Here is a 23,524-nt window from a genome sequence, read left to right on the forward strand (position 1 = left end):
AATTCGAATCACCAACACATTGTACCACTCCGATCAAAGTTTTGATGAATGGTGATTTGTTGTTCTGTGACAAATATGAATTATTCATCTACTCCAAAAACACCAAACCTTATGGGCGATGTAATTGTCTTCACCAATATGCCTATTATTACTTTCCTAGCATTACTATTTACACCCTAACCTTTTTTTGCTCAAAACGTTGGGAATTCACAACGTTCAATCATTATGTTGGCGTTAGGATTATTTTTGTAAGTTTGTTTCATTAGGAACTTGTTCTAGTTTTATAGATTTATTGTTCGGATTCAATCCAAATAACAAGCGAGTAATTTTTTCCCCCAATTTCTACCTTCCTTTTTTCATGTTAATCCAGAACTAATGAACTACTCCGTATATATATTCGTATTTAAGTTTGTGTAAACTAAGATTCCATTTTTTTCTTTTTTGGAAGAAAACGTGTGTTTATATCCCTTAAAACAATTAGTATATAATAACTTATACTGGACTAATATTATGTTCAAACAACTTCACCTATAATCTCGCGTTATTTAATAATGTGATCATTTTATCCCGTGTTATTTAATAATGTGAATGATGTGTAATTTTCGAGCTTTTATATTAATGGATTATTAACACACAAGTTTAATAAAATAGCTCTAATATTACAATCTATCTGCAAGAGTACAGAGTCGACTGTAGTACTTCGAGTGTCGAACCACAGGGAGGCGTACGATTATTTAACAAGGTTTGACAAGGTTAATAAACTAAATTTACAAACTAAGGAAGACTTTTCAAATAGGAAAAAGATGTCACTCCAAGTTGCTCAATAGGCTTGTATTGTTCTACACCTATATTAAAAGCACATATTTGGGATTAACTAATCAACCTAATCGCGTGCACTGAACATGTCTACGACGTATAGTTCACAGTCAGCTGAACACTTGTTCCATGAACCAACTTTCAACGACATTTAATTCCTGCAGATGCGCGGGAACGAACGTCGTCTACTATAATCACTTACCTAATCCACTATCAATTTATCCCCTGAACAGTTCTAAATCGATAGCATACCAACAAACGATCAATCCTAAGCTATGTTAAAGAGACAATAGCAAAGGAATTAACATCACTACATCATTAGCCAAAAACATAGTGAATAAAATTAAGCACATTGTAGGACACAAACATATGATTTCAATGGTGTGAAAACATTCATACAAAGCCTATATTACAACTTGGAGTAACATAGAGAGCTTAGCCTATACACATGGTGAATTTTGCAATTAAAACCGTATGATTCAAGCTCTCGTTGAGTGGAGTTGGGATTTGGAGTCGGATCGTCGGAATGTTGGTCGGAATTTCTTCCTCCTTTTCTTCCTCCTCTCTTTCTCCCTTTTTCTCCTCCAGCCGTCAACTTTCTCCCAATTCCAAAAAACGTCCCCTCAACTCCCTCTCTCCTCTCCTTTTTATTTTCCTTCCTCTGCCACCTTTTTTTCTACCTTTTTGCAGCCTTTTCTCTTTCTCTCCCTTTTTTCATGAAACTGCCTCATTTTACATATGAAACGCCCGAGAAACTGCTACCCCGGCCGGGTAGAATTTTACAATTGCAAAATCACCCGGCCGGGTGGCCAATTTCTTGTACTTGCTGGAATTTTCGCACAACTTTTTCACCATCTGAGTTTCATTCCTTCTTTCACCATTCATTCATCTTCCTACACCACAAAACATACTTTTGCAAGCATCAAACTATATAAATCATGTAAAGTTAGGGGAATAAAAATGTACAATTTGATTCACATCAGTGAACATTTTAAATGGAATACAAAAAGTAAAACATTGTTATTTAAGGTAGGTGCGAGGAAGATTGAAATGAAAATAATACTACTTCCTCAATTTTCTCATAGTTGAGGCGAAACTTTCAACATAAAATTTTAAAAGGGATGTTTATTGAACACAAAACCAAAATACAGAGGACATATTTAGACATAACGGAGGTCATTGTAAGTTTGTTTTTGGGTAATTTTTTTTAAATGACCTAAAATGATCTTAAAATGACTCAAAATCCTGATTTTATAAATGACGTAAACACAAACTAATAATGACATCCGTATAATTCATAATTTATTGACCATCAGATTGGTAACATAAAATGATCAGAATTTAGCTTGTGTTTTGTGTGTAGATCATTTTGGTCAAAAACTCAAAATCCATATGTATATACCGATATAGTGCAGGAGTATATCATTGGCGTGACATATTTTGTAGTACTATTCAACTAGGTAAAAGAATTACTCCATCCGTCCATGAAAAATAGAACATATTTACCATTTTGGTCGTACACAAAAAATAGAGCACATTTGAAAATGGAAAATTTTCAACAACTTCTCTTACTTTTTTTCTCCCTCTCATACTAATAATATGGACTCCACATTCCACTAAACACTACTTCTCTTTTACTTGTGATGAAGGTGGAAAAAATTTATACATCAACGCATGTCGTTCATAAAAAACTAAATCTAAGAACCTTAATTTAGTATTTAATTCTACAATAAATCGTGGATTTGTATATAACGAGATTCTATTTAATGCAATTAAAGAAGGATACAATTTGATATACAGATATTAAAGATTAAAATTAATTCGATTAATTATAGTAATGCGTCCGGAGTCGAACGACGTCGTCGCATCATAGAAGTAGTCATTATCAGTCTACACCAGCAATTGACAGAAACCCTAAAGCTCGCATTTTTCCGATCTAATTTTGAAGAGTTACCAAATGGCGATGGCTGCTTTGAGGCGCGAGGGCAGGCGGATCGCCGCCCCTATCATTTCCCCCCGCCCTATCAATCCCCTCCGCTCGTCTATCGTGCCTTCGGAGTACGATTCGATCTGTTTTGCTTTCACTTATTGCTCTGTATGTGGTGTTGTTGTTTTTGATAATAATGATATATACGCACGCGTGTGCGTTTGTTTGATTCCGTTTTAGCTTCAGTTTTTGGCTCTAGCTTCATTTGTTCATTTGGATTTGTGCCATTCTTCGCCGTTGTAACCAATGTTAGGGGTATCTGATTTGTTCTTCATCGAGTTATTAAGCGTGAATTTGTGTTAATTTTACTGATATGCTGGTAAAGCAGAAGAGTTGGTGTCAATGTGGCACCTTTTGCAGCTTAATTGCCTCCCTTCCCTGTCTCTGATTGCTAGTTTTTTGTGAAGCTCACAGTTGTATTAGCTTATTCTTTTGTCTTATCTGGGTTCCGTGTGTAGCTATGGGTAGTAGACATATAGTTGTTGCTCTCATATGGAGAAAACTTTTTGGTTGATAATTTTGAGGTTGTGCCAATGAAAAGAAGTATAGTATATATTTTTTCCTGTTTCGTCGGGTTACATAGTTGTGAAATGTGCAGATGTAATGGGGTTCCTCACATTTGTTTCTTTGGCCTCATCTATTTTGCTGGGCCAGTGGCTTGTATCGAAGTTGGAAATCATTCTATTGATGTTGTTTAGAACCTTGAACGAAGCAATCTTATATTCTGAATAATTATTCACATCTCAAATATATCAATGCTACATGTATTCAAATCTTCTCGATGTTGCTTGTTAGCCCGGGAAACATTACATCTAAGGATATTTTTTGAAAATGTTTAGTTAAAAGCAAAAGTATGATGTATGTTGTTTCTGATTATATATTGGAGGACAATTAACTACAGAATTACAGACTAAGGGCATTGATGGAAAGCTGAAACCAGGATTTAACTGATACTAAAATCACAAGAAATAGATAGTTTCAAAGAAAATATAGCTGGTTACAATAATGGACCATGTGACAGAACTTGCTGTAAATATTTTATGAAGAACATGTTACTCAAGGTGACACAAAGAATAATCGTTACTGTGTATATGACCCCTCGTGTGTTATTTATGGGCTATCAATATTTTCACTTTGTTAGCATTTGAAAAGTTACATGTAATATTCACAATCGCTTTTCACTTTTTTGTTTCTAACTAAATATGCTCATATCATTCCAACAGGGATCAATCTTTCTTGGGAGTTCGATCCGTGTCAACTCAGATTGGTAAGATGACTCTTGAACCACTGATGATCTCATCAGCCAGTTACCAAAATATGACTTTTTTATGTTTGACTGAACTATTGTGATGGAAAACCCACATATCTACAGTCCGCAATCGTATGAAGAGTGTCAAGAATATTCAAAAAATCACAAAGGCTATGAAGATGGTTGCAGCTTCAAAGCTTCGAGCTATTCAGTCAAAAACTGAAAACTCACGTGGTCTGTGGCAACCATTCACTGCACTTCTTGGTGACCTTCCAAGTAAGTTTGTTTATTAATATTTTGGTTTCTGTGCGTATTACAAGGGCCTTGTTAACTTAAAGTCCATGGTGGCTTCTGCACATGACTTTGTCATTGGTGGAAACTGGGAAAATATAATCTTTCAAAAAAATCTGTATGGTGTGTGGGTGAATATTAATAGTTCAGTACAATTCTCTACCATCATATGTTTTCTATGTTTTGACAGCACTTGGATTCATCTCAAGACCATCACATTATCGTTTTTCTCATGGCATAACTTACCTATGACATTGAGCTGAAACAATCCTTAGCCATCCTAAAAACTATGTTTCCAAGCATTAGATGTCATTAAGATTACTTCCATCAGATTTTATGATTTGCTCATTAAGATTACTCATCGCTGTTTTTCTTTGTCTCCAATATCACCTCTATTCATCTATTTAACATTGCCCTTATCAAAACCCAGTTGATTGGCCTGATATATTTCCTGCATAGATTAATTCACCTGGCTGCTAGCTTGCTCCTATTTAGTGCTTATCTTACATCCTTTGATCATAAAAGAAACGACCACAATGCTGTTTTGTTTCTATTAATGGTATGCTCAAATATCAAATTGAAATTTATATGCCTTTATCTTTTCTGCCGGTAAACCCTTAAATGGCTCCTACAAACAAATTCTAACTTGTGCCTATTTCCTTAAAGACAAGACCTCATTCTGTATTCTTAATGTCCACATGTTTGAATGCATTAGGTGTTGATGTGAAGAAGACTGTTGTTGTTACAATTTCCTCCGACAAAGGCCTCTGTGGTGGTATTAATTCTACTTCGGTGAAAGTAAGCAGGGGTCTCAAGAAGTTAAATTCTGGTATCTTCTATCTCTCCTTTCCTTCCTTTTTTCCTATTTGTATAGAGGAAAAAATCCAGTAACCATAAGTTACGTGGTTTAGGTCCTGACAAGGAATCCAAGTATGTTATTGTGGGAGAGAAAGCCAAGGCCCAACTTGTTCGAGACTCTAAGAATGATATTGAGCTAGCCCTAACTGAGTTGCAGAAGAATCCTCTGAACTACACTCAGGTTGTCTTTTCTCCGTACTTTTTTTTATGGTTTTCCCCCCTTGTAGATACCTTTCCATCATATCAATCTTCCAGATTGGAGACTTCGAACCAATCTAATGCTGGAATCTGATTCTTGTTTTCTCGCCACTTCTTGACAGATTTTTCTAATTTTTAATGGTCCGTGCAGGTTGCCGTGCTTGCTGATGATATCTTAAAGAATGTAGAATATGATGCATTAAGGATTGTGTACAATAAGTTCCAGTCAGTGGTCTCGTTTATTCCATCAGTATCCACTATTTTATCTCCTGAGGTAAGTTATTGCATCGACTGAATTTAATTACAAATCATTTCGTGGAAGTATATCCATGCTGCATGCTAATTCCTTCCAATGATGGTATAGATTGTTGAGAGAGAATCTGAAGCTGGGGGTCAACTTGGGGAATTGGATTCTTACGAAGTCGAAGGTGCTGAAACAAAGTCTGAAGTGCTTCAGAATCTGACAGAGTTCCAATTCTCCTGTGTATGTTTTACCTTTCGGAATCCTATTAGATATTGTATTCGATAAAATAAGGCTAGGACTGATTTCTACTTCAGACCTGATATTTAAACTCTTAATATGTCTTTCAGGTTATGTTCAATGCTGTCTTAGAAAATGCTTGCAGTGAGCAGGGAGCTAGAATGTCTGCTATGGACAGCTCAAGTAGAAATGCTGGAGAGATGCTTGACCGCCTCACGCTTACTTATAACAGGTTTCATGCATTTCTCTTTGCATTTATTATAAATACAAAGTGCAAGAGGGCGTTTGCTTTGCTGATTGGTTTTGTTTCGTTCTAATCTTCGCCAACCAATCTGATTGCTCTTCTTTGTTTACAACCAGAACTCGTCAAGCAACTATCACTACAGAACTGATAGAGATTATATCTGGAGCATCGGCATTGGAGGGCTAATTCAGCAAAAGGATTCAATTGCTTCTCTAGTGAGACATTGACGAAATAATATTTCTTGTTTTGCACTTTTGGCGATCCCTCCATTTGAGGCTTCCGGATACTTGAAATAATCCCCTTACTACCTTTATGCAAGGGATACTGGTTTGTGCCTTTTAACTATGAGAGGTCTGTAATCTATTGTATTAAAAAAGTGTTCTTGAATTTCGATGATCTCCAGCATTTCATCTGCCTTTCAAAATACATCTTACTTTTTTTCGACTATCGATATTGTCTGTTGGTGTGGTGTGGTGTGGTGTGGTGTGGTGTGGGTGTGACTCTCGTTGAGTTCGTATTTTTTGCCAAAATATGGGGCTTGTACATACTCCATATAGTAAAGGCATAGTTTTAATCAGAAGTAACCACATGTATTATAAATACTCCATTTTGAATTTTGATCAGGAAGAGACAATTTTTACAAGAGCTCTTGAACATGTTAAAATGGGGTCATGTATTTTATTCAAATTGAGGTAAAGATTACCTTTGAAAAAGGGGCAGATAGTATATTGAGTAAAAGAAATGACGCAATAACAATTGTCACATATGAAGAAAGTATACAATAAAAAGTGAAAACTGCCTACAACCTTGTAAAAGTTGTTTCATCTGGTTGCTAACTGTAATTTTCTAGGATCAGTCTAATTTTTATTTAATTTTAGAGTAAATTGCTTCTAAAATCATGAACTTTCTAAAATTTTAAAAATATAAAATTTAAATCCATTGTGCACATTAGCGTCCACAACATCATCCTCTACTTAGCTGGAATACCCGACTCGGAAAATCGGCACACGGGAGCAATTTGACGCAACTTTTAAAGTTCACGGAAAAAACCAAGCTATTGTGAAAGTTCATGATTTTAGAAGCAATTTACCCTAAATTTGATCATAAATCATATTATAAATAATTTATTAAGTCGACTTGAGATTAGCAATGGAAGTATATAAACTATACTTTTTCCATTCATAAAAACTGTCTCATTTTCTCATTTTGTTTGTCCACAAAAATTAATCTCATTTTATTAAAATTTGTATAGCCCATAAATAAAGCTTAATTTTAAGGAGGGAGGATTAAGTTGAGGTATACTTGATCAAAAAATTAAATTAGATTAGATTCAATAAATTCACTTTCCCTTTCTTCTTTTTCTTATAAAAATGGAAATACTAACAATATTAATTTTAAAATAAAGAAATGGAAAAGTGGGAAGCTATATGGTTGGTGGGTTTATCATCATAAATTCAGAGAGCAAAGATCCCATTCATAATCACTCTCCCTCTTCCACTGCAAGAGATCTTCATTTCTAAGAAAAGAAAAAAAGGGTAATCTCTATTTCCTCAATCTCGTTATTATTCGTTGAGATATTTCTTCAATCGGATTCTTGAGCTTCTTCCTTTAATAAAAGATTCAATTTTTTGGTATGTGAATACAATTCAAGGCGTAATTTGGTTTGAATTCGTGTGTGAGATTTTTGTTTAGCTAGCACGAGCTGAGTTTGATTCAAACAAGCCTCTGCGGCGCTGCATTCTGCGTTTTTTCCTGAAAAACTTTGATTCTTTATTCACGAAGTTATTATTTGGATTATATTGTGCTAATTTTTTTCGTGTAGCCGATGGGAAAAGCCCTACTGAATTGTGTAACTCCTAAAGTCAGGAGCTTGTTAGAAAAAAGTTATTGAAGGGGAATGTATTGTCTACTGTTAGAGTTTGAGATTTTGAAAATATAATTTTCATGTGAATTGGCTTGGTGGGGACTGGGGATGGCTTTTGCATCATGATTCGCATAAATATATGAGTAATTTGTCGATTTTATGGAATAAGGCATGAAGCTGAGCTATCCCGACCATTTCCAATGTAGCTATATGTATGCGGTTCTTATTTGTTTGGTATGATTTTGTGTTCCTATTTTCTTTTAGCCGATGGAAAAGCGTATGTACTGAATTGTGTTTATAACTCGTCTTTCACGTAATAACGTCAGGACCTTATGCTGAAATAATTATTGAAGGGGAATGTGTTTTGTGTAGTTACTAGTTAAAGTTTGAGATTTTGAAAATACATTTTTTCGTGTGAATTGGTTTGGTGGGGAAGTCTAATGCATCATAATTATTAATTCGCATCGTGAATATATGAGCAATTTGATGATTTTTTGAAAAGAAAATATGGCATGGAGCTGAGCTATGCCAGCCGTTTCCAATGTAGCATCCCACTCTCGTTTTATGAATGCATTTGCATGTGGTTCTTAGTTGTTTGGTTTATTGAGCGTGAAGATTGTGTGTGTTGATGGGCTCGGAAAAACATGTTTCAGGCAGTCTTAATGGGTATGAAGGTTTTGTATGCTGTGTTTGTTTTTTTAGGTGGTGTATGTGCTCACTTTTGATATGTTACGACAGATACCTTTGATGGAGAGTTTGATGTGTGCTCGGATCAATTCGACTCCGGTTCGCTCTCTCTGTAGTTGTAAAAACAACCCAATACACGTTCCTTTATTGGCTCCCAGAGTTACATGGAGAGGGTTGGTTTCTCCAACTGGGGTAATGGGAAGCCCAAAATCTTTCAATTCGGTTGCTGCTTCTATTCAGCCAGTGGAGGACTCAGCAACGAGCCGTTTTGACAACACGTTACCTTCTAAAGGTACATCTAGATATGGACATTTAGTAGTCTTTATTTGCTTTATGTTCAAATAGGTTTCGGTTATAGTAATGGCCAAAACGACTGCTTGAAATTCCGCAAAAATTTAATGATGGTTAGTGCCTAATACATGCTGTTATTAATTGCTTTGTTTTATTGTGTAAGAGATCCTTGATGTGTGGAGAAATGCCAATGCCGTATGCTTCGACGTGGATAGCACTGTGTGTGTGGACGAGGGAATCGATGAGCTGGCAGAGTTCTGTGGAGCCGGAGAGGCTGTTGCAGAATGGACTGCCAGGTTTAGTAGCTCTCTCTTCATTATCTTCTCGTTGTTTTAGTTTTGCCGAAAAGTTGTAAACCCAACAACGTAATCTGTATGTTGTTGGATTGATAGGGCAATGGGTGGTTCTGTTCCTTTCGAGCAAGCACTGGCTGCCAGATTATCTCTTTTTAGCCCATCCCAGTCCCAGGTTCAGGAGTTCCTCGAGAAGAGACCTCCAAGGTACAAATTTTTATATTCCGAAGCTTTGCTCTTCGAATTAATGCGAGATTTACTGGACATGTACATAAATTTCAAAGTAGGAAACGAAAAGTGCCATCATTTTTATATCGCACTTGATCTCACGTACATAAATTCAAAATAGGCGTAGCTAATTAGTTTACCTTGCTGCGCTCGACTGCTCGTGCCATGCTTATTGCACAGTCTGGACTAACCGACTCCATATGTATTTATGAGTAAATCTTGCACATTGCTTTTACTTTTGTGAATGTTTAGAAGTAAACAACTTCCAAACATTTGCCTTTCCTCTGATAATAAACGAGTCTTACTTGCTTTTCGTTATAAAGGCTCTCGCCCGGAATTGAGGCACTTGTGAATAAGCTGCATGAAAAGAACAAAAGTGTCTATCTCGTCTCTGGAGGATTTCGTCAAATGATAAACGTAAGTTGCTTATTTAAGGCTCATCTCTACTTTGCGTTTTTCCATTTCTAAGAAATGTTCTACGAAAATCATTTTGAAGCCCATCGCTACACTCCTTGGGATACCACTCGAGAACATATACGCCAATCAACTTCTATTTGGAAGCTCTGGGGAGTTTTCGGGTTTTGATCCCAACGAGCCTACTTCAAGAAGTGGAGGGAAAGCCGTTGCTGTTCAGCAGATTAGGAAGGTCTGTCTATGATCTCACATTTCCTGCTTTCGGTACTTCTTTCGTCTGTTTTCAGCCCTCGTCTCAAAACTTTCCCCTTCCGTTTCCAGGCCCGAGGCTTCAAGTCTTTAGTCATGATTGGAGACGGTGCAACTGATCTTGAGGTGAGAAATATTATATCTCCCTAACCATGGTTCGATATCTAAACTATTGCCTTTTGAACGAAAATGTCCCGAACAATACATTATTGCGATTAACTACACAACCTATTGAAAAAAAAAGTTTCAAAACATACAAAATTTAACTTCACACATAAAAAGATAACATGGCTCTGTTAGATTTTAATATCATCTTTGGTTTCGGAAGCGAACGACGTTGCTTTGATGTTCACTCATATTTGTGTTAAAATCCCTCACACCGTACATCGTATGCAATCTTTCCCTTACCAAAGATTGAATTTTGGTTAATTTTTTGTTAGTTTTGGGACAATCCTATCATTAAAATGACTATAGTTAGGATACCTAATTTGTTATTGGCTCCCACTATTGCTCATAATTAGAATTTAGAGGCCATGTTTTTTCTTATCTCGGCCTGTCTCCGTAGTGCCAAGATTACATAGTATATCTGCCCGTCTCAACTAATTTAATCGTAGATAAAGTTGGTTTATCCTATATTGTATCTCGGTATTATCTAGTCTAGTGCATCAAACGCTGCCATTATGTATAGTTCATGACTTCTATGTTAAAAAAAGTAGTTTATGCATTAAATCATTATTTTCCCTATATTTGCATAATTGCATTTATATCTATTTTTTTCCTTCTTTCTAAAGCATATTTGTGTATCGTCGTATTTATCGTCTTGCGTTCATCGCTGTTTCAGGCTCGGAAGCCCGGTGGGGCCGACTTGTTCGTATGCTACGCCGGAGTTGTGCTCCGAGAACTGGTTGCAGCTAAAGCTGATTGGCTGGTCTTCAATTTCAAAGACTTGATCAACTCATTGGACTAGGCATGGTTGAACAACCCTTCATTTTCTATTTTCTTCATTTCTCTTTTTCATTATTCTATACTTATTCAGTGAGTTTCCTTTTTTCTTGCATACTTGTCTGATTTTTTAGCCATAGTGAAGAAAATTTAGGTCCAGTTTTTGGACAAATGAAAGTGATAATCAGCTTATAATGATTATGTTGTTAGCAGAAATAAATCTTGATGTTATACGATCTTGGACAAATGAAAGCTCAGTTTGTTCATATTTTAAAATTTATTCATTTATTAGAAGTTATAGAGAACACAAACAAATCAAGCTTTGAATTTTATGAATTTTAGAAAATTATCAATAATACTTTTAATATATTAAAATTAAACTAAATGTATAAAATAAAATAAATTAAGCTAGAGGTGAGCAAACAAGGATAATGCACATATAAGATGCTTAGATAAATATCCTTTGTTCTAATATTGAATCAATAAAGTGTACAAACAATTTATTTTTGTTATTTTAATACGTCTATAAATATTAATCACTTTTATTTACAGACACTATCCCCAATCATATTATCAATAAAATATTTACATTTTTTTATCATATGCATTCATATTTTTTTATATGGTGAGTTAATTTCATTATTCTTAAAATCAGTATTTTAAAACTGGTGTACCCATTCTTTTTTATAATATACTAACAATAAAGAAAAAAAAGGTGAAGGGGACGTTTTAAAAGAGAAAAAAAAGCAAAATACAATGTGGGTGCCATGATTTGATTCATAGCCAACTTTAGTTGTTGGAGATTTGGAACGAAAAAGTTGCTTTGTGGTCTCATTATTTGGTTGGATTGTTTTAATGAGATCGACATGTGTATATGTGGGGTTGGTTTATTTAATTCATCAATCAATTCTCATGATTTAATTCTATTTAATTTATGTCAAAATCACAGTAATTCAATTTCTTGTTTAATAGTGCATTAACTGTCATTCCATTAGTATATAAGCATGATTAATTAATACTTAGATTTGAAACTAACACACTTCCTTTTTTTCACTACTGATTCAAGAGATATACCAAATCGGTTTTAAGCCTCTAATTATAGTTCTTTATTTAGGTTTAATTAGTCAATGTTTTTTCCTTATTATTGTGATTCTATTCCTAAATTTACAAAACACTAATCACTTATCTTCGTTATCTTATTTCAGTATAATTATCTTACCATAGCTAAGTTGATTTCTCAAACATGATATACCTTGCATGATATTTTTTCCATTACAATAATGAATCCAGATTATTCATATAGATATATTTAGTATTGTGTCATGCACTAGTGGTTTGGTGCACCCATGTAAACCGGAAGAAATCTAAAAAATATATTCCATTCATTCATAAAAATATGTAAATAGTTTTAATGAATAATTAACAAAATATGAGAGAGAAAATTAAAAAGAGGAGAAATAAATGGTGAAATTTTTTTTATAAATAAAAATATAATTAATTTTGATAGACAGACTTAAATTAAAAAAAAATACTTCCTTCATCTCACAATAAAAGTTAATTTTATAATTTTGATTTGTTCCATGATAAGAGTCATTTTTTTACTATAAATGAAAGTAAGTTTTACATTCTACTACCTTATTTTACTTATATTTTATTATAAAAATAGTATTTTATATATAAAAATAGGACACGTATTCTATATGAATTTTTTCCATCATTTTTCTTCACGATTCTTTCCACTCGTGCCGAGTCAACTATGACCTTCTATTCCGGGAGGAAAAGTAAATATCCATAAGGTTAAAGCCCAGTGGGCCTACTTCCGCCATCATCTCATTATCTTCTCGGCCCACTCTCTCTGTTTTTTCTCTCTCACACACAACATTTCTACCTCCGTCACCAACTATTCCCATTGTCGCTCTATCCATTTTTCTCATCAATCCCAGTCAAAGCTCGGTTCAACTCCTCATTTTCTTCATTTCCAATCCGTTGATTGTTTTGTCTGCGTAGATTCGTCGCTTATGCCTTTGGATTAGATGTTGCAGTTGGCAGTTTATGGCGCGGGATTAATCTCTTTCAATGTTATTGCCGATACTTCAGTTTATGCTAATTCGAGATTTTTTGTGTAGCTGGATGGTCAGTTTATGAACATCTAAGCTGTGGTTAGTTTTTGGCTTTAATGCTTGCTTGATGTGTGAGAGTTATTGTGTAAATCATGTTGACTCGTTTGAGGATTTGGATTTGGGAATTTAGTTGAGTTTTGATGTGTGGTTTGTTTGACCTAAGATACATTGGATTTGGCTTTGTTAATTTAGTTGGTGTTGATGGATTAGGAAGCTGAAATATTAGGGTAGAATTTGTATGGTGATTTAGAAGTTTGTTTATTTGGGGGAAATGGATGTTTGGGTGGTTGCTGCAGCTGCTGGTGCTGGTTATGTAGTTCAGCATGTTAAGAATCTCGGTAGAGGTAAGAATAAATGCGTAGATTCTTCGTTTGAGAGTCGTAACGGTGTTAGACCTCAGTCCTCCCAAAGTAGACACAAGCTCGGTGACAAGACGGGTCCATTCAACAGTGTGTTGTCGAGGAAAAGTAATGGGGAGGAAATGTCCAACAGAGAAAGAGACAAGGGTTGCGAAGCTGTTCCCGACCTTGAAATCACTTCTACTAGTGGATATGAAGATGATAACATGGTAATGGGAAGTTCTTTAGCTCAGAATCCAGACGTTGAAGACGCTCAAGGGGATCTAGAAAGTGGGTTACCTTTTGACAGTAGTGGAGGTTTTGCTTGTGATATGTCGCCTCGTCGTTTATCAAGTGAGATAGTGTTTTCCTCTAGTTCTAGTAGGAGAAGGAGAAGTGGCCTGAAGAGTCGGAGATTTGATAGTCAATCCATAAAGCCACAGACTTCTCTCCAGAGTTGTCTTATGGCCCAGTTGTACGAAGAATGCGATGAAAGTGAAGAATATGTGCGCAATTCATTGGGGAAACCACGTTTGAGGCCATTTCTTGTCACTGATGGAAGTAGGATAATCAGCACAGCACCGTGTGAATCCCTCACTGTACCAATTGGAACATCAGGAGGGGAACGGTGGGTAAGGAAGGATGGGTACTCACAAGTAAATTCGACTGTATGTGGCATTCCCGCACTGCCTAATATCGAACCTGCAGAGTTTGGGAAGAGAGCTAAAACTAGAGAGAAACAGAAGCATGGGTTTGAAGGAATTCAGTCTAGCAAAGCTTCCCATGGTGATTACTACTCCAATGCACAAGGTGGTTTTTTATCAAACCGTTATCTCAGTTTCTGTTAGTGATAGAGAATAGGCACGTGGTTTATCTTTTAGGAGAGAATAGATTCAAACTTGCTTTATTTAACATGGTTAAGATTTAGTTATCCTTATTGCCAATGCTAATTCACCAATGGATTTCTCACTTTGTCAAATTGTTTTGTTATTGCATACTGCTTGTGGAATTTATAATAATAGAGCATTTCTATGCACGCTGCTTTGAAGGATCAAAGCCAGTTCAGAACATTTTGTTTCATCACTATGGTGATGAGAACTGCTGCATTCTCCACTATGTAGGAACTATTAAAGTAACTTCTGTCATGGTGGAACACAATCTTGTTTCTTTTAGTTTATGAATTTGCAGAATCGACCTCAATAGGGACCCTGTTCTAATTGTGACATTTTTTTACCAGAAGTATTTGATTTATTAAATAATCCACCATTCATGTTGCTATTTTTATGTTTGTAAATGTTATTCCTAATATCCTTTCCTTTATCAGGAACATCCAACAGGTCTCTTCTTTTCTACTTCGGGCTAACGTTGGGTGTAGTATCTTCTTTCATGGCAAACAAACAAGAAGTCGAACAGATGAAAAGCTTGTTGAAGCTGAATGAGAATCTGGTCCAAGATCTACAGGAGGAACTTGAGATGAAAGATTCATTAACTGTAAAGGAGCTTGCTACAGATAATTACGAATCAAATGATGTACATAATGATTCTTGCACCGATGATACTGTGCTTCCTTCATCTCTCAAAGAGAAATTTGATGCAGAATCTTTCCATGAGAAGCCCGAGGAGCAATCATTATATGCAATCGAAGCAGAGCTTGAAGTGGAGCTGCAGAGATTGGAATCAAGCATGAACTCATCCAGTTTGGAAGGGAAACTTTGCAATCTATCAGGGGTAAGCGCGTGCATTTGTTCTTGCTGATTGCTGTCTTTGATTGAAATATGTCAAATAATATTGGTTCTTGCATCTTTGAATTTTAGATATTCTTGTGTAATATTTGTTGGATGCAGTCGATTGCTAACATGAGGTTTAAGCGTATTAATTCTTCAGAGTGGTTTTTGACAGTTGTGTAATGGGGCTTAATGTATTGCACTTTGCAGTTTGATCCAGACTTTGTATCAGATTTTCACGAGGGAAAGTTAAGGTCTCGCTCATTTGCTGCCGAGTTTCATGGTAAGAGTGATGAAAGCCGAAGCTCCACCCCACGCTCTTGCCCCTATCCAGTGTCCCCTAGAGAGCTGAGTTTGCGTCTGCATCAAGTCATCCAATCAAGACTAGAAGAACGGATAAAGGAGCTTGAGACGGCGCTTCAGAACAGTCAGCAAAAGTCGAAGTACATGGGATCCAAGCATGTCCATCCCTGGAGGGAGCTATCAGGCTCCGGAACACGAAACTCTTCTACACGCGACAGCCCAATTGCTAGAAACGGACACGAGTCCAAGGATGAACCAGTCGTCATCAGTCTATCAGGGGAAGCACTGGCTGCCTACAACGAGGCCTATGACGTGTTCACAAAGGTCTCTGAATCAGATGAAGAAGATTTCCAAGCTGGGTTCGAGAATGGATATCATGCCGAGTATGATTTGAATGAGGTTCAGGAAACAGTGTTTGATCAGCGAACGGAGGAAGATCTTTATTCACCGCAGAACAATGCCTTGGGCTGCAGAAGGGACGAAGGCGAAGATTGTGCCGAGGACGACGAGATAGAGAGACTGCTGATAAAGCAAATCGTAGAGAAAGCCAAACAAGGCTCACCTGCAGTTTTGAAAGCTCAAAGAGAATTTTTGTTGTTGAATATTGACAATGAACATTAACTTAGAAGATAAATAGAGAGGCTAATTTGCATAAAGATTAATTGCTGAGTTTTCAAAGTTGTTTTTTAGCTTGATTTTCTAACAAAACATCAATTGAATTTTAAAAATGATCATTTGAAGAAAAAATAAATAAAATCCATTTGTATTTTAATTGCTTCCTAAATTAAAATTTTAAATGCATCACTGGATCCGATTGCTTCGAAAAACATTGCAACTGTATAATGTGTGTTATTGTAGATTATTAGGAGTACTATTTTTTTATTAATGTTCTTTTTATCTTACTTTTTTCAAGTAATGATAATTTTTTTTGTTAAATTGCAATTTTATTAGCTTTCTAATTCTAAAATTAAATTACAAAATAAAATTGGTGAAGTAAGTTTAGCTTTAATGAGGCTCGTTAACATTACTCGTAATAGTGTTTATTTTGATTCGAACATAACAAACAATCTTTACAATATTATTAATGTGATAATAGTATTTATTTTACTTCGAATATAAACATATCTAGTCAGTATAATCAAATCTTAATTAAATGACTTTAGTAATTCAATTAAAAGAAATTGCACTTAAACAGCTGATTATATCTTTTGATGAAACACAATAAAACTCAAAATAAAGAGTGACGAATAGCTGTTAAAAGCAAAATATTTGGATGAATAATGTCACTATTTCAAACACCAAATAAAGACCCAAAAGCTTAACACTAAAAAACCTAATAAACTAAACGTGACCTGACAAAAATTTCAAATATAACATGAAAAGTTATAGGAATTCTAGAAGAGAACAAAATAAGATAATTTCATATATCAGTGAATAATATCTCTTGCAGCTTCCATTCTTGCTCGAACCAATTAGAGGGGACCGCTATATCAACCCCGTTTATCAGCAAAATTTCCCGGGGCGTCATAGTCTCTGTAGCTTCCCTCACCGCCACCTCCTAATCCACTATCCGCTGCGCCTGAGGCATAGCTACCAGAATCGCCACCGTATCCCTGAGCATCATCACTGGTTTGGCTCTCTCCAGCTGCAGGATAGCCACCACCTCCACCATAACCACCTCCATTGTATCCGCCACCACCATAACCACCACCACCTCCATTGTAGCCGCCACCACCATAACCACCACCACCTCCATTGTAGCTGCCACCACCATAACCACCACCACCTCCAAAGCCTCCACCACCGAAGCCTCCACGTGGCCTATCATTTGCATAGTTGACCTTCACTTGACGACCATGTAGTTCCTAGAGGTAATCGAGAAGAAATTATGAAAGATGTCAATGTAAGAAGTCAGATTGAGAAATTACGAGAACCTAACTGTTAGAGAACATAGCATTGTTAACAAACCTGCTGATCCAGAGCCTGAATGGCAGCTGAGGCCTCTTCAGCAGTAGTATATGTAACAAACCCAAATCCTCTAGATCTCTGCGTTTCACGATCAAGAATCACCCGTGCTGCATAAAGACACAATTATCTTCAATCATTTTACCAATACAGAATGATGAACATGTCAACTAAAATACATAATTTACGTCTCCTTGTCAAATATAATTCAATAAGCACTGCCTGAAGTTGTTTTTACAGAAGAAAAACAATTAAGAATGCTGATTTCAAGAGTCATGCTATGAGCTTACCTCGAACATATAATTTCTTTGAGCATGCAAGCAAAATACATCAAATGTATAATAAAGATGCAATTACAATTGCAAGAACATATACTAATCAAGAAAGTTCCATCGAGGCAGAATTGCAGTGTGCAGAATTCACAGGTTTAAAAATTGTACTATTATTCATTAACTCTATCACAAGACTTGGACAACTTGATGTGAGTTCAACTATCGCAATGTCAATCAAGTGATAGTGTATATGCAATCATATCCAATTATCTTACCTTCCACAACTTGTCCATACTTGTCGAAAGCCTCTCTAAGACTGTTATCATCCGTCTGGTAAGAAAGTCCTGCGACATGAATCAAAGGGAAGTCATATGAAATTCCTCAGAGCAGTGAACAAGCCATGTACTGCTAGAGACAAAAGGTAGCATACCTCCTACAAAAACCTTTGAACTTGACATGCATCTTATTGCTTGAAAAATTGAGGGGTTGGAGACTGATGTTTCCCGACTTACTCGGCTTCCCACAGTCCTCCCCAAAAGACTCGCAGCTTTTCTAAACAAAGCCATCGCCACAACCTGAAAAGATTGACAAAGATTATCAGGTAAAGCAGAAACATTCCATTGATATATGTCAAACTCTAGATCCAACTCCTCTCATATCATATGCAAAAATAAACTGAAAATCGAGAAACAATACAATACTCATACCAGAAAATCGAGCAGAGAGGCCGAATTCAAGCATCAGTGAGCACTTTTTAAAAATTGAATGGAAATGCACAGCAACATATAGCCGAGAAAAACACAAGCAAAATCATACACAAATTGAAATATAAACATGTTTTCATTCTTATTTATTCAGCTCACCTCCAAAACAGAAAAAATTACAGCTAATGCCAAAGCCACCGATATTAAACCAATCGGAAATCAATCCGACACCAAAACACCAAAGTAATAACAAAACGAAACACGGATATTAAACGAAAAACAATCCACTATACAAACAACAGATGAATCGGACTCATGCTGCGAATGAGGGAAAAGGTATGCTGGCCAAAAAAAGGAAATAAAAAACGAAAATGATACCTGCAGTCCTTGGATCGTTGAGAGAGAGAGATGTTAAACCCTAGAGTGAGAAAGGGGAAGGGTTTAGGAGTGAGGATGGAAATGGGAGGAAGTATATATGCAAAGCGGATGGGTAGCTGCCAGCCGTTGGATGGAAAGATCATGATAATTTTGCTCTACCCATTTTTTTGGTTTTTTTTTTTATACAAATTTTAAAAAATGTGAATAAGTAGATGAAAATATCAGTGAAATATGAATTTCGTTTTCATATTACTATTTTTATTGTGAATAGTGCTTAGTAAGTGTAATGCTTTATACATCTAAAATGAAAAAGTAAATGACTTATATTAAAGTAGTAAGTGGGTTTTATTGGTCTGTCCCAAGCGGAAGAGGCCCACTTGATATGATGTTGGGCCTAGTTCGACCCGATGTCTGAGGTGGGCTAGATTGAATTGATTTTTTTTACTATTTCTATACAATTTTATAGAAGTGAAAAAAAAAATGTTTCAATAAATTTTAAATCTTACTTAACAAGTTCAAATGATCAAATCTCGACTTGAACAGGAATTTATTTTCTTGAAGACAATAGGTTTAACTAGAGCAGGTGATGAATTGTCCGTTGGTTGATATTCTTGTGTTTTAATGGTCTTGGGTTGTTCCTAAGTTTATAAAAAGGCCTAACGGGAGCTTGTAGGTATCAATAAGTCAGCTCGGACCTAAGGCTAAGTTGGCTAGAACATTTCTATTTTAATTATGAACGCATCAAAATAGTAAAGTGAAACTCTATATCATAGACAAATGAAGTGTAATTACTATATTCAAGGTAGTCTCATGTGCAAGCGCTGCGCTATCCATCGGGGGAGAGGTGAAAGGAGAGAAGCAGGTGGGGTGAAGACAACGTCGATGGAGGCGGGAAGATAGGAGATGAAAGTGTGTGCAATCTAATCCATTCTCATCAAAAAAAAATTTGAACACACAAATATAATCCCGTTCGATTAATAATTTTACTTTGAAAGACTATATTAATCCTAAAATAAACGATATGTATTCGTTATTGGGATGTTTCAAGCTAATCATCACATTTTCTTTTTTATAAAATGACTTTGTAGTCTCTCATATTTTATTTGATATAGTATTATTTTATTGTGTTTTACTTTATCATCTTTTCAATTACTAATATATAAAATGACTTTTATCATATTTTATTAATTCTTCAAAATAAAAATAAAAATGCATATATCTTTATAAGTGGGCCGGCCCATATTAAGCACCATTTTACAGGACTCTAAACCCTAATTTATACTTCTTCGTGTGCAAACCGAATTTCTGCAGAGATCTTCAGCTGTAAATCATGGTAGATGCCTTCTCTATTGCCTCGCTATATCGAGTTTTCTACAATGGCGTTTGTTTTGTTTGGTACTATGGAATTATTTGTTTCATCGTCTATCATTTTAGCAATTTTCCGGAATTTCACCATCGCTGGAATTTTTTTGTTAATAGTACTTTGTTGGATTATCGGAATTAGGATATGAACAGAAAAATCAGTTTTGTATGTCAGCTACGCCGAATTTGGTGCCTCCAATTTATGTCGATTTTATATTGTGATGGAAAATTTGTTTAATATGTTCATTTTCGGTAGTTTTTGAAAGATATACTTGTTGAGCTGGAAATTTTGTTACATTTGCTATGTGAATAATTATTTTCATAGTTTAGTTGGATCAGTGTTTGTTTTTAGTGCAAATGTGCATAGGCTTTTACATAGCTACCAGTGCAAATTTATATTGATTTTGTAAGGGGTTTTTGTCCCTTGTGCTGATTTGCTTGGGATGTCATGAATTTTGGAACATTGAATTTCATTATGAACATGTTCTTGACTGAAATTAGGCATTCAATGCATAAGCTAATTTGGCTTAATGGCAATGCCTGAGCAACAAGCAATATTTTGGATGCTATGTTAGTGTATTAGATGCAGATGGGGAATTGATCCCTTCTTCGGCTTGTGATGTTGCATCTTTTTTTGCTCGTTCGAAATATTTAGGAAGAGTGTTCAAACTTTCAATCTTTTTGTCTTCGTGTCAGATTTTGTACATGGTTTTTAACTCTCTGTGCATCTTGTGCTTGAGCTTTGCAATTCAGAATTACTTTCTATACGGCCTTTGTTTTAAATATTGGTAAGTTATTAATTATGGTTTCAAATTTGCAGGTGAACGTTCCAAAGACCAAAAAGACTTACTGCAAGTCGAAGGAGTGCAAGAAGCACACCTTGCATAAGGTCACCCAGTATAAGAAGGGAAAGGACAGCTTAGCCGCTCAAGGGAAGAGGCGTTATGATCGCAAGCAGTCAGGCTATGGTGGCCAGACCAAGCCCGTTTTCCACAAGAAGGTGAAATGTTCATTCTTCTGTGTTATCTTTTATCAAACTATTATTCTTGGTAGTGACTAAGACAGTGAAGTAAATTTCATTGGCTCTCAATACTATGATTGTGAACCGGGCATGTTAATAACAATGGTTCTTTTCTAGGCCAAAACAACCAAGAAGATTGTGTTGAGGCTGCAGTGCCAGGGCTGCAAGCATGTCTCCCAACACCCGATCAAGGTATGTGCCCTTTTACACGCATCTGCTCTGATGCATCTCTCTCCAACTCGTGCTAATGGGGCCTCGATTGCCATCTTTTCTTTGCAGAGGTGCAAGCATTTCGAAATCGGTGGGGACAAAAAGGGCAAGGGAACGTCCCTCTTCTAATATGGTAATTAGAACCGCTGGATTTGCTTTGTTTTGTGGGATTATAGTGACATTTTTGTGTTTTTGCTTATAATGTTTGGTGAAATATGAGACATCTTGTAACTGACATTGATTAGTTTCTGAATTCATTCTATAAGTATTCAGCATCATATTTTTTAACATTTTGTTTGCTTGCTTTATTTTTGTATGGGGAATTTGATTAAGTGCATTAGATGAGATTTTAGTATCATTTCTTAGTGCTTAGTTCACAAGTTTAACAAATATTCAATGCTTGTAAAGTAGTTGAAAAAGTTTAAAATTATCTTTCATCTCAATATTATGTAATTAGATATTTAAATATAACAAAATAAAATGAAATCCTATCTACATTCTATAACTTTTTAAATTCTTATTTTATCATTTATGTAGATCTATAATCTTATAATGAAGCGTATCATAATTGAAAAATGTTTTTTTTACAAGTAATAGGTTGAAAGTTCGAGTTTATTTCTTATGAGTCTTAGTCCTGCAACTCAGAAAAATGTGTATAAAATCTTCTTAAAACAAATTATGTCTCTTTTAAAGTTTATTAGATGTCTATAATCTATATTAGTAGACTACTCTTTTTCAAAACAACATAAATTTTAATTTTACCACCCAAATTATGACTTTGTAGTAATCCCAACTGCAACAAATTATTTTTTTTGGATTGCACATTGAATCATAGGTTAAAAATTTATGTCCAATTAACCGAAAAAACACCCTCAATGGCGGAACCGAGTTGGCCCAGCTTAAGCTAAAAACAGCCTAGTCGGACATACGGAAGCCTTAACCGACCAATTTGGCCAGTCGAGCCTATGTGAAATAGTCCGGTTCGGCTTGAAACAACATTTAATTTTGTTAAATCAGGCCGAACGGGATTTCTAGGACATGAAGAAAAGTGCAAAAGACAGATGATGAGACATGGTATAAAATAAAAATGGCATGTACTTACAAGTTGCAATTAGTAAAGAAAATAAATAGGTAAAATCATAGTAGATGCTATTAATATGATAATAGCATATTCTTTGGCATATACTAGTATTAAATCCGGGTTACAAAAACAAGGTGCGGAAAAGCGGAACTGTCAATACCACCTAGAAATATAATTGTCCGTACGTCTTCGATTTGCTTCTTCTCACAAATCACAATTTTGTGTTTTAGGTCTTATAATATATAAATATCTTATAATTTTTCATCCTTTAAAAATATATTTATGGAGCGTGACACAAATTTTAATAAATAATAATGATATATTGTGAATTGAGAAAGTATCTTGCTATTTTATCATTGGTTAGTGCTAGTTGGTACATAGTGGGATTAGTATGTAGATTAATGTAGACTATATAAAGTGGAGAATGAGTTTGAATTTTTAGTTATTCTCTTTTCATCTTATGGGTTTTATTTTTTATTAAGTTGTTTAATGTGTTAAGTGATGAAAAGAATAAAATGGAGAAAATAATATTTTTGGATTTTAGAAATGTGTGACTTTGAGTTGGACATTCTTAAAATGTGAACGTGTTATTTTGAATATAACGGAAGTTTATACTCCATATTTTAAAAGTTTAATTTCATATACTCTGTATATTTGCTAGACTTCTCTTCTCCAATTAATAAGTTACATTTTCGAATCACCTAAAAATGATTAGTGTGTGAGTGTTTTATTTATCTAATTGTAATATTTATGAACTCTTACTTGTTAAGGAGGTGACCAAGAAAGACAAGACTTTTTATTCGCCTTTAGAAAAACCAAACCACATAAATACATAGTACAAATAGTAAGATAAGAAATTGAATAGTATTTATAGATATAAAGGGACCACAAAATTTCTTGTGTTAGGTAAAAACAACAGCATTGATATAACAAAAAACTATATATTATAATAAA

The 23,524-nt window shown here is 35.2% G+C and overlaps 5 protein-coding genes across 6 annotated transcripts; 4 read left to right on the forward strand and 1 right to left on the reverse strand.

The window, feature by feature from the left end:
- The first annotated feature begins 2,704 nt into the window (after positions 1-2,704).
- LOC121782856 (ATP synthase subunit gamma, mitochondrial-like) lies at positions 2,705-6,571 on the forward strand. The gene is made up of 9 exons (XM_042180834.1): positions 2,705-2,874; positions 4,027-4,070; positions 4,176-4,328; positions 5,059-5,172; positions 5,255-5,382; positions 5,551-5,673; positions 5,764-5,883; positions 5,991-6,112; positions 6,241-6,571. Exons 1-9 carry the CDS (start codon positions 2,774-2,776, stop codon positions 6,308-6,310), a joined length of 975 nt encoding a protein of 324 aa, XP_042036768.1. The 5' UTR covers positions 2,705-2,773; the 3' UTR covers positions 6,311-6,571.
- A 962-nt stretch (positions 6,572-7,533) lies between these two features.
- LOC121783089 (phosphoserine phosphatase, chloroplastic-like) lies at positions 7,534-11,368 on the forward strand. The gene is made up of 8 exons (XM_042181142.1): positions 7,534-7,659; positions 8,727-8,967; positions 9,130-9,262; positions 9,359-9,466; positions 9,811-9,904; positions 9,984-10,133; positions 10,223-10,276; positions 10,992-11,368. Exons 2-8 carry the CDS (start codon positions 8,736-8,738, stop codon positions 11,115-11,117), a joined length of 897 nt encoding a protein of 298 aa, XP_042037076.1. The 5' UTR covers positions 7,534-7,659; positions 8,727-8,735; the 3' UTR covers positions 11,118-11,368.
- A 1,587-nt stretch (positions 11,369-12,955) lies between these two features.
- LOC121781193 lies at positions 12,956-16,233 on the forward strand. 2 transcript variants are annotated; one of them, XM_042178906.1, is made up of 3 exons: positions 12,956-14,360; positions 14,875-15,278; positions 15,485-16,233. In XM_042178906.1, exons 1-3 carry the CDS (start codon positions 13,484-13,486, stop codon positions 16,196-16,198), a joined length of 1,995 nt encoding a protein of 664 aa, XP_042034840.1. In that variant the 5' UTR covers positions 12,956-13,483; the 3' UTR covers positions 16,199-16,233. The 2 variants fall into 2 exon arrangements, with proteins under 2 accessions (XP_042034840.1, XP_042034841.1); XM_042178907.1 differs by having other exon boundaries at positions 12,956-14,336.
- A 592-nt stretch (positions 16,234-16,825) lies between these two features.
- LOC121780651 (glycine-rich RNA-binding protein 3, mitochondrial-like) lies at positions 16,826-18,986 on the reverse strand. The gene is made up of 5 exons (XM_042178272.1): positions 18,897-18,986; positions 18,245-18,389; positions 18,090-18,158; positions 17,546-17,652; positions 16,826-17,442 (listed from the first exon to the last, which is right to left on the reverse strand). Exons 2-5 carry the CDS (start codon positions 18,378-18,380, stop codon positions 17,068-17,070), a joined length of 687 nt encoding a protein of 228 aa, XP_042034206.1. The 5' UTR covers positions 18,381-18,389; positions 18,897-18,986; the 3' UTR covers positions 16,826-17,067.
- A 1,163-nt stretch (positions 18,987-20,149) lies between these two features.
- On the forward strand, positions 20,150-21,779 carry LOC121781078 (60S ribosomal protein L44). Its single transcript, XM_042178772.1, has 4 exons — positions 20,150-20,229; positions 21,079-21,258; positions 21,397-21,471; positions 21,559-21,779. Exons 1-4 carry the CDS (start codon positions 20,227-20,229, stop codon positions 21,616-21,618), a joined length of 318 nt encoding a protein of 105 aa, XP_042034706.1. The 5' UTR covers positions 20,150-20,226; the 3' UTR covers positions 21,619-21,779.
- Positions 21,780-23,524: the final 1,745 nt, after the last annotated feature.

The sequence above is a fragment of the Salvia splendens genome, chromosome 20 (assembly GCF_004379255.2).
Source record: "Salvia splendens isolate huo1 chromosome 20, SspV2, whole genome shotgun sequence".
Taxonomy (NCBI): domain Eukaryota; kingdom Viridiplantae; phylum Streptophyta; class Magnoliopsida; order Lamiales; family Lamiaceae; genus Salvia; species Salvia splendens.